The sequence below is a fragment of the Microtus pennsylvanicus genome, chromosome 6 (genome assembly GCF_037038515.1).
Source record: "Microtus pennsylvanicus isolate mMicPen1 chromosome 6, mMicPen1.hap1, whole genome shotgun sequence".
NCBI classification, from domain to species: domain Eukaryota; kingdom Metazoa; phylum Chordata; class Mammalia; order Rodentia; family Cricetidae; genus Microtus; species Microtus pennsylvanicus.
This window is the reverse complement of record NC_134584.1, coordinates 78,078,867-78,092,213: the sequence shown is the minus strand read 5'-3', so window position 1 is coordinate 78,092,213 and position 13,347 is coordinate 78,078,867. Positions and strand designations below refer to the sequence as shown.

Sequence of the window (13,347 nt, the reverse complement as noted above, 5' to 3'; positions counted from 1 at the left end):
GGTCTCTCTATGTAGTTCTGGGTGTCCTGGAACTCACTGTGTACAGCAGACTGGCTTCAAATTCACAGGAATCTGCATGTCTCTGCCTCCTGAGTTCTGGGATTAAAGGAGAGTGCACAGCTCCTTTCATTCTTTTGAGATTGTAATATAATTACATCATTTCCCCCTTTCCTTTCCTTCCACCAAACCCTCCCACATTCCCCTCTTTGCTCTTTTATCATTAACTGTTGTTACACATGTGCGGATGTCATGTGTGTATTTTTCTCCAAAACACATAAATACAACCTGCACAGCTGTACAATGTTACTTGGATATATGCTTTCAGGCTGACCATTTGGTATTGGATAATCAATTGGTGTGCTCTTCCCCGGGGAAGACTATTCTGCTCTCAGCATTCCTTAGCTGCCTGTAGGTCTTTGTATAAGGTCGAGCCCTGTGAACTTTTTCCTAGGACCCTTTCTTTCTCATGCTATAACTTCTTATTATCTTCCTGCTTCTGGCTCCTGAATACTGGGATTTTCAGAGCATGATGGGAACTCTTCTTATCCCTGTATAATCTTGTCTGATCATTCAGAATTGCAGAAACTGCATTAAAACAATCCCAGCTCTCAGAAGGCACCAGGGTGTCCACTATTTTTTCCACTGAATTTTAATTCACTTGGGCTCATTTTTTTGAGACAGGATTTCAGTCTGTGGTCTAGGGTGATCTTGAACTTGCAACAATTCTCCTGCTTCAGCCTCCCAAATTCTGGGATTATTAGGCTGTGCTGCCATGTGTGGCTTCCACTTAATTTTTTAAAAGAAATTATTTTATATGTATGGGTGTTTTACCCATATGTATGTCTGTGTACCACATGCATACAGTGTCTAAGGAGGCCAGAAGAGGGCTCCAGATTTCCCAGAACTAGAGTTGTAAGCAGTTGTGAGATACTTGTGGGTGCTGGGATTTGAATCCTGGTCTTTGGAAAGAGCAACCAGTGTTCTTAACTACAGAGACATCTCTCCAGTTCTTCCACTGAACTTTTAAAGACTAAAACCCAGCTACAGGGTATCTTGACTTCTCTTAGTGCTGTTTATAAAGAATGGTATAATGATATAACTCTGAGAGCCAACAGTCAGACTCTGAATCTTTAGATAGCTTTTCACTATACCATAGGTACTTGGCACAGTTTTGCATAAAGTAGTTGTTCACTAAATGAACAAATGGATCTAAATGGCATAGGACACAGGAATCCTGCTAGTGAGTACTGTGCTTACCTCTGTCTCCTGCAGGCGGTGTCCAATGAGGCTGAGGGACTCTCCCAACAACTGGAGATGAGCAGCAACATCAATGGGCTCTGTTTCAGGGGCTTTGGCTGGTGAGGCTGGCAAAAGCATTGTGGTGGGTGGGGACTTCTTTTGGGGTGACAGTACTCCCACAGAAGAAGCTGAGAATAGAGGGATAAAAATTTGTCTATGGCCTTCAACATCACACACACACAAAAAAATATGACAATTTTGTCTTAAAAACTATACCAGATGGAAGCCGAAGATGGCTTTTTAAGAGCATTGGCTACTCTTCTGGATGTCCTGAGTTCAATTTCCAGCAGCCACATGGTGGCTCACAACCATCTATAATGAGAGCCGATGCCCTCTTCTGGTGTGCTGGCATGCATGCAGACAGCAGTGTATACATAATAAATAAATATTAAAAAACAAAACAAACTATACAAGGCATTAATTAACTTATGTTTGTGAGCTAAAATTAGCTTGACTTCTTTTGTTTGCTTGTTTCAAGACAGGGTTTCACTGTGCAGCTTTGGAGCCTGTCCTGGAACTAGCTCTTGTAGACCAGGCTGGCTTCGAATTCCCAGAGATCCGCACGCCTCTGCCTCCCAAGTGCTGGGATTAAAGGCATGCGCCACCACCACCCGGCTCAGAACGGTCTTAAACTCACAGAGATCCACCTGCTTCTGCCTCCCAGTGCTGGGATTAAAGGCGTGCACTACCACTGTCTGGCTACTTGACTAGTTTTGTGTGATCCTTGAGATAAGAATAGTTTTGTTTAAAAATGTTTTATTTACATTTTATTTTATGTGTATGGAGTGTTTGCCTAACATGGAGGTCTATGTACCTACATGTGTGCAGTGCCCAGAGGTCAGAAGAGGAACTGGAGTTATAGTCAGCTGTGAGCAAGGTTGAGGCTGGGGTTTGAACCCTAGTCCTTTGCAAGAGTAGCTAGTGCTTTTAACTGCTGAACCATCTCTCCAGCCCCTAGTTGTATACATTTAAAGCGTTGCAAGAAAAACAAGCAAATAAACAAACAAAAATGCAGGTATGACTGGGAATGCATTCAGAACCTTTATATTTTTTTTAAAGACAGGGTTTCAGTGTGGTCCAGACTAGTCTACAATTTGCTATGTAGCTCAGACTATAGCTTTGAATTTGTCACTCTCCTGCTTGCTGGATTACATGCAGGCAGAAGGCCCCTGCCCTGACTTACTTTCTGGATCTTTACAGCAAAGTCTCTGACTTCTTACAGTTTCTAAATTTACACTTCTTTTATGCAGCCTGTCAAGGCTTACTTCTATTATAAGCTGTTTGCTCTCCCAACTTCCTAGCAAAGAAGCAGAATTCACAGGGCATTAGAGAAAATCCGTTCAAAGCAGAAGAGAGAAGTGACTGTACCTCTGACTTTCCCGGAACCTTCCGCACTGGACACTTTTCTCCTCACAGTCGTGGCTTCGGCTTTGTTCTGTTTGTGCTGCAGATATTGAGCCTTTTGCTTCCAGATCTGCAACAGATTAGCCACACAAAATTTAAAAAGAAAGGCAAAAGAGGAAGCAGAAAGGGAGCAAAAAGCTGGGAGAAGTTGGAGAGAGAACAGTAACTTAGGAGCTTAGGTCACTCAAGTGGGTTCAAGCTGATAAGCCAGTATCTTAAATGCAGGCCTCTAAACATCCACTCTGTAGCGCTAAGCAGCAAGTGGCAGTACCGTCAGAATACTCTAAGGTTAAACGCAGGTCACATAGCAAACACCTGGCTCAGTATAATGACCACGTGGCTAACCACTTCCTCTAACCTGCCTGGCAGTAGAAAACAGCAAGCTATCAAGAATAATCTGGGTGGAAAAGAGCTGTATCATCTAAAAAAGTCATTCTTTAAAGGAAGAATTGCAATTCTAGCTCCCACACTACCTTTGTACCAAAGACGGGGATGCAACTACAAGTGATTTAGATGTGCTATCATTGTCTTATTGGCTCTTTTATTTTCCTTTAAGAGAAAAAAAAACAGACTTGTTGTATAGCCCAAGCTGGCTTTGAACCCACAACTTTCATGTTAAGTGCTGAGATTACAGGCATGAGCCACCATACCCAGAAGTCTTATTAGCTTCTTGATAAGAGAATACATTGCTAATGGCTAATAAGAATGGAGTCCCAGAGTCTGGCTAAGGGAATCCCATGCTTTTCTTATTTAGAGGGTGAGGATCCTCAGTCCCAAGACCATGGCCAATTGGCATTTGCAGTAGGGTGCTGTGACTTGAGATTTTTTAAAAATATTTTAATCAACTTTTTTACTTAAACATGGTTTTTGGGGAAAAGTAGACAGCAGTAGAAAAAGGCAATCTCCTTACAGCAAGAAAAGCCTGACTCAACAGTGACCATGTCCTCTGCTAGCCCCTTCTATGGCTTCTTTCTCTCTATTCTCAGTGTTGTGTTGCAATGGGATGCTTCTGTACATTGTAAATATGTATTGTTCCCATTGTTAAATAATAAAAGCTGTTTGACCAATAGCCAGGCAAGGTAGGGTTAGGTTGAACAATCAAACTGAAGACATGGATGAGGAGGGGCAGAGTGGAGAAAGAGGTGAGCAGCACCCAAGAATCAACATGACAGCAGACCAGTAAAAGCCAAGGCCACGCGGCAATATACATAGGTTAAGAGAAATGGGTTAATTTAAATGTAAGTGCTAGTTAGTAATAAGCCTGAACTACAGGCCAAAGAGTTTATAATTAATATAAGTTTCTGTGTGATTATTTGGGACCGTGCAGTCAGGACATGAAAGTACCACCTCCATTTACATTGTGTGGCTGGCAGGCAAAATCAATGAAAACTAGGCAAGAAAACAGACTTACCAGTTTGTCTTTTTCTGGCAACTGCTTCCATACTTCGGCCAGTTTTTTACTAAGTTCCCCAAAATCTGATACAAAAGAGTTAAAACAAAACAAAACAAACAAACAAAAAAAAAAGCACTGTAAGAAAACAGAAGACTGGGGAAGTAGAAACTGGAAAAGGGTTTGGAGGAGCAGAGTTCTTTTTCTTTTTTCCCCCCAAGACAGGATTTCTCTGTGTAGTCCTCTGTGTAGTTCCATCCTGGAACTCATTTTGTGGACCAGGCTGACCTCAAATTCAGAGACCCTCCTGCCCCTGCTTCCCAAGAGCTGGGATTAAAGGTGTGCCCCACCATGCCTGGCAATGTCTATTTTTCCACAGCACCTTTGTGGCGTGGACAACCACTTTATATATAAGCCCAATGAGACAGAGACATAACATGACTTGTGTAAGGTCAGGGTAGTGTCTGCTCACCTCACTAAGTGCTAACATAGAGACAAGCACCAACACTACAAAATACATGCAAGGGAGCTCAAGGCCTACACTCTTGGAAATAAAAAGCATATTTTGCATATTTATGTGCATTGATGCATTGGGGTTTTTTTTGTTGTTGTTTGTTTCTTTTGAGACAAGACCTTGCTATAACTGCCCAGGTTGGTCTGAAACCTGTGATCTTTTTAGATTAGCCGCCCCCCTCAACCCAGGGATTACAGACATGGGCCTGGATCCTATGTTTAATTTATACCTTAAAGAAAAGGGAGGGGGGTTTCCTGGGCGGTGGTGACACAAGCCTTTAATCCCAGCACTCAGGTGGCAGAGGCAGGTGGATCTCTGTGAGTTTGAGGCCAGCCTGGTCTACAAGAGCTAGTTCCAGGACAGCCAGAGCTAAACACAGAAACCCTATCTCAAAAAAAATAAATAAATAAAATAAAAATAAAAATTAATCAATCAAACAAACAAAAAATAACCCCAAACATAACAGAAAAAAAGAAAAAGAGCACTGACATGAAAAGTGTGTGCCACCACCACCCAGCACATTTCCCTCTTTCATTGGTTAGGAAATATATACTGGGACTATGGCTCTATGGACAGAGTGCTTGCCATATAACCACGAGGACCTGAATTTAGATTCCTCAGAACTCATGTAAAAACCAGGTGCAGCAGTGCACATAGAATCTCAGCACTGTAGAAACATGAGGAACTCTGGAGCCCACTAGCCATATGGCCTAGCAGAATAGATGAGTTCTAGGTTAAGTGAGAGACCCTGCCTCAAAAACAAAGACGAGACCAATAAAATGGCTCTGAGGATAAAGGCACTCACCTCTAAGCTTGATGAACCTAAGTTTAATCATGGGAGGGAGAACATGTCAGGGAGAACTGACTCCTACAAGTTGTCCTCTAACCTCCACTGTCATGCACACACACACACACACACACACACACACACACACACACACACACACACACACATCCCTCAATAAGAAAGATTTGGAGAGATGGCACTGCCTGTTCTTCCAGGTCCTGAGTTCAATTCCCAGCAAACACATGGTGGCTCACAATCATCATGGAATCTGATGCCATCTTCTGGAATGCAGGCATACATGCAGACAGAGCACTCATACATTAAAAATGAAGCGGAAGCATCTGAAGACCCCTGACATCATCAATCTCTAGAAACTCTTTTGTAGGCAGAGTGAGATAAAGTATTTGCAGACCTGAGGAATTACAATCTGTTTGAGACAGGGGCTTATTCTGTAGCACAGCCCCCCTCAGCCTCCTTGGGGTTGCAGGAACGAACAGCCCAAGCCCACTTCAATTTGTACTCTAATGCTGCATGATAATCCAATTAATTAAATGCACTGATTCAGAGAGTAGAAAGTAAAAACAAAACAGAACAAAACCCAAAGCTTGGAAAGGTTCTTACCTATACCTGGATGGTCAGCCACAATGGTTATCCGGTACTCTTTACAGAACACCTGGTAGGCAGACATGTTCTTCTTTTTTGGCTAGCGCCACAAAGAAAACAGAATAGGGCAAAAGATGATTAGGACACAAGTAATATATTTTCTATATTCTTCAGCCCCAAGAGTTATATTCTATGATTTTCAGAACAAAATCTGTATTCAAGCAAGTTCAGCAAGGTAAATACGAGATTCCTTCTCATATTTTATAACTCTCGCCGGGCGATGGTGGCGCACGCCTTTAATCCCAGCACTCGGGAGGCAGAGGCAGGCGGATCTCTGAGTTGGAGACCAGCCTGGTCTACAGAGCTAGTTCCAGGACAGGCTCCAAAGCCACAGAGAAACCCTGTCTCGAAAGACCAAAAAAAAAAATATTTTATAACTCTCCAGTGAGGGTTATACTGTTGAATATTCTTACCTGGAAATGGACATTAAATATCTATCCAAATCTCCCATTTGTGGATGAAAAACAGCAAACAAAAACAGAGATTTGCTGAAGGTTACAACTGAGTGGGTAGTGTTAGCCCCATAAGGACTACTGTGCAGAGTGGCTACCATGGGCCAAAGAGACAGCAAAGATTCCTCACAGAAAATGGAGCAGTATCACCCTGTAAGGGTATCCTAATGAAGATGTTTTCAAAGTGTCTTTTCTCAACAAAATATCTCAAAAAACAAAAAACCACTACCATAACAAAAAGCCAAACCAAAGAACAGGGAAAAATAAATACCCTCTCACTTTCTTTATCTAAATGTTTCAAAAGCTAATAATCCTAAGAGGTCTTTGTGTTCTTATATAGTTAGTATAAGGATACAACCCAACAATACAAAGCCACTGGCAACTTGTTTGCCTTAAGAGTCTGATTTGGGGACTGCGCAGGCAGACAGCGCAGACTGACGGCCTCCGCAGCGGGCAGGGACCTGTGCGGCAGCAGACACAGGCGGCAGAGACCCCCGGCGCAACACCGAGAGCAGATGGCCCTACTACAATTAAATCAAAAAGGTAGGCCTTTGGTTGGCGAGGTCCCTGGCAAAGGAGGAGCCGGGTCCTGTTCCTGAAGACCCTTCTGAGGGGTGAGAGGGATCTTGGCCCCCGGCAGGAGCCAGGAAACAGAGCATTTTGTAAGAGGAACCCCTGGCCAGCAGGGAAACCTGATCCGATTTTAAAAGACCCATTAGATAGCATCGATAGGAGGAGATGGGCAGGCGCCAAGGCAAGAATTCACCCAATAATCTGAAAAACAACATGAAAACACCAGAACCCAATGATCTTACAACAGAAGGACTTCAACACCCTAACACAGAAGAAGTGGAAAGAATTGACTTCATGAAACAATAGAGTCCCTTAAACAACATGTGAAAAATGCCCTTATAGAAATGGATGAGAAGTATAACCAAAAGTTTGAAGAAATGAGTAAATACGTACATGATACCCTGAGAAAACAAGAAAAAATGATCAAACAGGTAATGGAAACAGTTCAAGAATTGAAAACTGAAATGGAAGCAAGGAAGAAAACACAAACTGAGGATCAGCTGGATATGGAAAATCTAGGTCAAGAAGCAGAGCCTACAGAAACAAGCATAATCAATAGAATACAAGAAACAGAAGAAAGAATGTCAGATTCTGAGGACACCATAGAGAAAATAAACGCACTGATCAAAGAAAACAGCAAAGCCAACAAATTCTCATCACAAAACATTCAGGAAATATGGGACACAATAAAAAGACCAAACCTAAGAATAATAGGAATAGAAGAAGGAGAAGAGTCACAGCTCAAAGGCCCGGAAAATATTTTTAACAAAATTATGGACGAAAACTTTCCCAACATAAAGAAAGATATTCCTTTGAATATTTCAGAAGCATACAGAACACCAAACAGACTGGATCAAAGAAAAACATCCCCTCGCCATATAATAATCAAAACACAAAATATACAGGTTAAATAAAGAATATTAAGAGCTGCAAAGGAAAAAGGCCAAGTAACTTATAAAGGTAAACCAATCAGACTTACACCTGACTTCTCTATGGAAACCACGAAAGCCAGAAGGTCCTGGATAGAAGTACTGCAGAAGCTAAGAGACCTTGGATGCAAACCCAAACTACTATACCCAGCCAAGCTATTGTTCACTATCAATGGAGAAAACAAAACATTCCAGGATAAGAACAAATTTAAACAATACGTAGCCACAAATCCAGCCCTACAGAAAGTAACAGAAGGAAAATCGCAACCCAAGGAATCCAACATTGCCAACACTGCCTACAATAACTGAGGCATCTAGCAACCCTTCACCAGCACAACTCAAAGAAGGGAGACACACAAACTCTACTACCAAAAACAATAAGAATAACCGGAGTTAACAACCACTGGTCATTAATATCACTTAATATTAATGGTATCAATTCACCTATAAAAAGGCACAGGCTAAGAGATTGGATACGAAAACAGGATCCAACATTCTGCTGTTTGCAAGAAACACATCTCAACCACAAAGACAGGCATCTACTCAGAGTAAACGGTTGGGAAAAGGTCTTTCAAGCAAATGGTCCAAAGAAAAAAGCAGGTGTGGCCATATTAATTTCTAACAAAACTGACTTCAAACTAAAATCAATCAGAAGAGATCGAGATGGACACTTTATACTCATAACAGGAACAATTCATCAGGAGGACGTGTCAAACCTGAATATCTACGCCCCTAATATAAAAGCACCCACTTATGTAAAAGAAATATTACTAAAATTCAAGGCAGACAACAAACCAAGAACACACTAGTAGTAGGAGACTTCAACACACCTCTCTCAGCAATGGACAGGTCAATCAGACAGAAACCTAATAGAGAATTAAGAGAACTATTGGAGGTAATGAGCAAATGGACTTAACAGACATCTATAGATCATCCCACCCAAATAGAAAAGAATATACTTTCTTCTCTGCAGCTCATGGAACCTTCTCGAAAATTGACCACATACTCGGAAACAAAGGAAACCTCCACAGATACAAAAAAATATCAGTGTCCACCTGTGTCTTATCAGATCACCACGGATTAAAGTTAGAAGGAAACAACAATGCTACCCCCAGAAAGCCGACAAACTCATGGAAACTGAACAGTCAACTACTGAACCACACCTGGGTCAAGGAAGAAATCAAGAAAGAAATTAAAGTCTTCCTTGAATTTAATGAAAATAAAGAGACAACATACTCAAACCTAGGGGACACTATGAAGCAGTGCTAAGAGGAAAGTTCATAGCACTAAGTGCCCACTTAAAGAAAACGGAGAAAGCATACATCGGGGACTTAAGAGCACACCTGAAAGCTTTAGAAAAAAAAGAAGCAGATGCGCCCAGGAGGAGTAGAAGACTGGAAATAATTAAACTGAGGACTGAAATCAACAAAATACAAACACAGAAAACAGTCCAAAGAATCAATGAAACAAAAAATTGGTTCTTGGAGAAAATCAACAAGATCGACAAACCCCTATCCAAACTAATTAAACGACAGAGAGAGAGAGAACATGGAAATAAGACCAGAAATGAAAAGGGGGACATAACCACAGACACAGAGGAAATTCAGAGAACCATTAGATCTTACTACAAAAGCCTGTATGCCACAAAACTGGAAAATGCAAAAGAAATGGACATTTTTTTAGATAAGTACCATATACCAAAGCTAAACCAAGACCAGGTGAACGATCTAAATAGACCTGTTAGTCGCGAAGAACTAGAAACTGTTATCAAAAATCTCCGTTCCAAAAAAAAAGCCCAGGACCAGATGGTTTCAATGTGGAATTCTACCAGAACTTCCAAGAAGAGCTAATACCTATACTCCTTAATGTATTTCACAATATAGAAACAGAAGAGTCATTGCCAAATTCCTTTTATGAAGCTACAGTCACCCTGATACCAAAACCACACAAAGACCCAACCAAGAAAGAGAATTACAGGCCTATCTCACTCATAAATATCGACGCAAAAATTCTCAATAAAATACTGGCAAACCGAATCCAAGAACACATTAGAAAAATTATCCATGATGATCAAATAGGCTTCATCCCAGAGATGCAGGGCTGGTTCAACATACGCAAATCTATCAATGTAATCCACCATAAAAATAAACTGAAAGAAAAAAACCATATGATCATTTCATTAGATGCTGAAAAAGCATTTGACAAAATCCAACACCCCTTTATGATAAAGGTCTTGGAGAGATTAGGGATACAAGGGTCATACCTAAATATAATAAAAGCTATTTACAGCAAGCTGACAGCTAACATTAAATTAAACGGAGAAAAACTCAAAGCCATCCCACTAACATCAGGAACACGACAAGGATGTCCACTCTCTCCATACCTCTTCAATATAGTGCTTGAAGTTCTAGCAATAGCAATAAGACAACATAAGGGGATCAATGGGATTCGTATTGGAAAAGAAGAAGTTAAGCTCTCGTTATTTGCAGATGATATGATAGTATACATAAGTGACCCCAAAAACTCCACCAAAGAACTTTTACAGCTGATAAACACTTTTAGTAATGTGGCAGGATACAAGATCAACTCCAAAAAATCAGTCGCCCTCTTATACACAAAGGATATGGAAGCAGAGAGGGAAATCAGAGAAGCATCACCTTTCATGATAGCCACAAAGAACATAAAATATCTTGGGGTAACTCTGACCAAGGAAGTGAGAGATCTATTTGACAAGAACTTTAAGTCTTTGAAGAAAGAAATTGAAGAGGACACCAGAAAATGGAAGGATCTCCCTTGCTCTTGGATTGGGAGGCTCAACATAGTAAAAACGGCAATTCTACCAAAAGCAATCTATAGATTCAATGCAATCCCCATCAAAATACCATCAAAATTCTTCACAGATCTGGAGAAGACAATAATCAACTTTATATGGAAAAACAAAAAACCCAGGATAGCCAAAACAATTTTATACAACAAAGGATCGTCTGGAGGCATTACCATCCTTGACTTCAAACTCTACTACAGAGCTACAGTATTGAAAACAGCTTGGTATTGGCATAAAAACAGAGAAGTCGACCAATGGAATCGAATAGAAGACCCTGACATTAACCCACAAACCTATGAACACCTGATTTTCGATAAAGGAGCTAAAAGTATACAATGGAAAACAGAGAGCATCTTCAACAAATTGTGCTGGCAAAACTAGATGTCAATCTGTAGAAGAATGAAAATAGATCCATATCTATCACCATGCACAAAACTCAAGTCCAAATGGATTAAAGACCTCAATATCAGTCTGAACACACTGAACCCGATAGAAGAGAAAGTGGGAAGTACTCTACAACACATGGGCACAGGAGACCACTTCCTATGTATAACCCCAGCAGCACAGACATTAAGGGCCTCATTGACTAAATGGGACCTCCTGAGACTGAGAGGCTTCTGTAAAGCAAAGGACACTGTCGCTAAGACACAAAGGCAACCCCGAAACTGACAAAGGTCAGATCTCCAAAATATATAAAGAACTCAAGAAACTAGACCGTAAAAGGCTAATCAACCCAATTATAAAATGGGGCACTCACTGAGCTGAACAGAGAATTCTCAACAGAAGAAGTTCAAATGGCCAAAAGACACTTAAGGTCATGCTCAACTTCCTCAGCGATCAGGGAAATGCAAATCAAGACAACTTTAAGATACCATCTTACACCTGTCAGAATGGCTAAAATAAAAAACACCAATGATAGCCTTTGCTGGAGAGGTTGTGGAGAAAGGGGTACACTCATCCATTGCTGGTGGGAATACAAACTTGTGCAACCACTTTGGAAAGTAGTGTGGCACTTTCTTAGGAAATTTGGGATCAACTTACTCCTGGACCCAGCAATACCACTCTTGGGAATATACCCAAGAGAGACCTTATCATACAACAAAAGTATATGCTCAACTATGTTCATAGCAGCATTGTTTGTAATAGCCAGAACCTGGAAACAACCTAGATGCCCTTCAATGGAAGCATGGATGAAGAAAGTATGGAATATATACATATTAGAGTACTACTCAGCAGTAAAAAACAAGGACTTCTTGAATTTTGCATGCAAATGGATGGAAATAGAAAACACTATCCTGAGTGAGGTAAGCCAGACCCAAAAAGAGGAACATGGGATATACTCACTCATATTTGGTTTCTAGCCATAAACAAAGGACATTGAGCCTATAATTAGTGATCCTAGAGAAGCTAAATAAGGAGAACCCAAAGAAAAACATATAGGCATCCTCCTGAATATTAACCTTCATCAGGCGATGAAAGGAGACAGAGTCAGAGACCCTCATTGGAGCACCAGACAGAAATCTCAAGGTCCAAATCAGGAGCGGAAGGAGAGCAAGTATGAGCAAGGAACTCAGGACCGCAAGGGGTGCACCCACACACTGAGACAATGGGGATGTTCTATCGGGAACTCACCAAGGCCAGCTGGCCTGGGTCTGAAAAAACCTGGGATAAAACCGGACTCCCTGAACATAGCGGACAATGAGGACTACTGAGAACTCAAGAACAATGGCAATGGGTTTTTGATCCTACTGCACGTACTGGCTTTGTGGGAGCCTAGGCAGTATAGATGCTCACCTTACTAGACCTGGATGGAGGTGGGTAGTCCTTGGACTTCCCACAGGCAGGGAATCCTGATTGCTCTTTGGGCTTACAAGGGAGGGGGATTTGATTGGGGAGAGGGAAGGAAATGGGAGGCGGTGGTGGGGAAGAGACAGAAATCTTTAATAAATAAATAAATTAAAAAAAAAGAGTCTGATTTGTGACTAAAACCCAAGTAACAACACATCCCTTTGTGTCACTTCACAGAGCTGCTTGTTTGATCAAGAAAAGCCTGACTGTTTTCTGTACTGCCTTGGTCACCAACACTTACCTGAACTATAAATGGTGTATTTGTTGTGAATCTATGCTGACCTATTTGCATGTCTGAAACGCCCTTGAGAAGGAAAAAAGGATAACTTGTACAAGTCTGTACATTTCTAAATCTTTCTCTCCGGGAGAATCTATCTCACTGCTAAATATTGAAGATATTCGGAATAATCTGCATATGAAACTTTCATCTCATCTAGACACCTTACAGGCCTTGCAACAGGCATTTTAACCATGTTGTCTCAGCCAGGAGGTGGTGGCGCACGCCTTTAATCCCAGCACTCGGGAGGCAGAGGCAGGCAGATCTCTGTGAGTTCGAGACCAGCCTGGTCTACAAGAGCTAGTTCCAGGACAGGCTCCAAAACCACAGAGAAACCCTGTCTCGAAAAACCAAAAAAAAAAAAAAAAAAAAAAAGTTGTCTCAAAC

At 41.2% G+C, this 13,347-nt stretch overlaps 1 protein-coding gene across 5 annotated transcripts in view; it reads right to left on the bottom strand.

Moving 5' to 3' along the window:
* The window catches only part of Hmgxb4 (HMG-box containing 4), a 42,657-nt gene that overhangs the window by 5,172 nt on the left and 24,138 nt on the right, over positions 1-13,347 (bottom strand). For all 5 annotated transcript variants that reach the window (XM_075976503.1, XM_075976504.1, XM_075976505.1 and 2 more), the window contains 4 exons: positions 6,016-6,097; positions 4,115-4,179; positions 2,668-2,773; positions 1,258-1,427 (listed from right to left, as the gene is read on the bottom strand). In XM_075976503.1, coding sequence (XP_075832618.1) covers positions 1,258-1,427; positions 2,668-2,773; positions 4,115-4,179; positions 6,016-6,097 — 423 coding nt within the window. The remainder of the gene's footprint in view (positions 1-1,257; positions 1,428-2,667; positions 2,774-4,114; positions 4,180-6,015; positions 6,098-13,347) is intronic.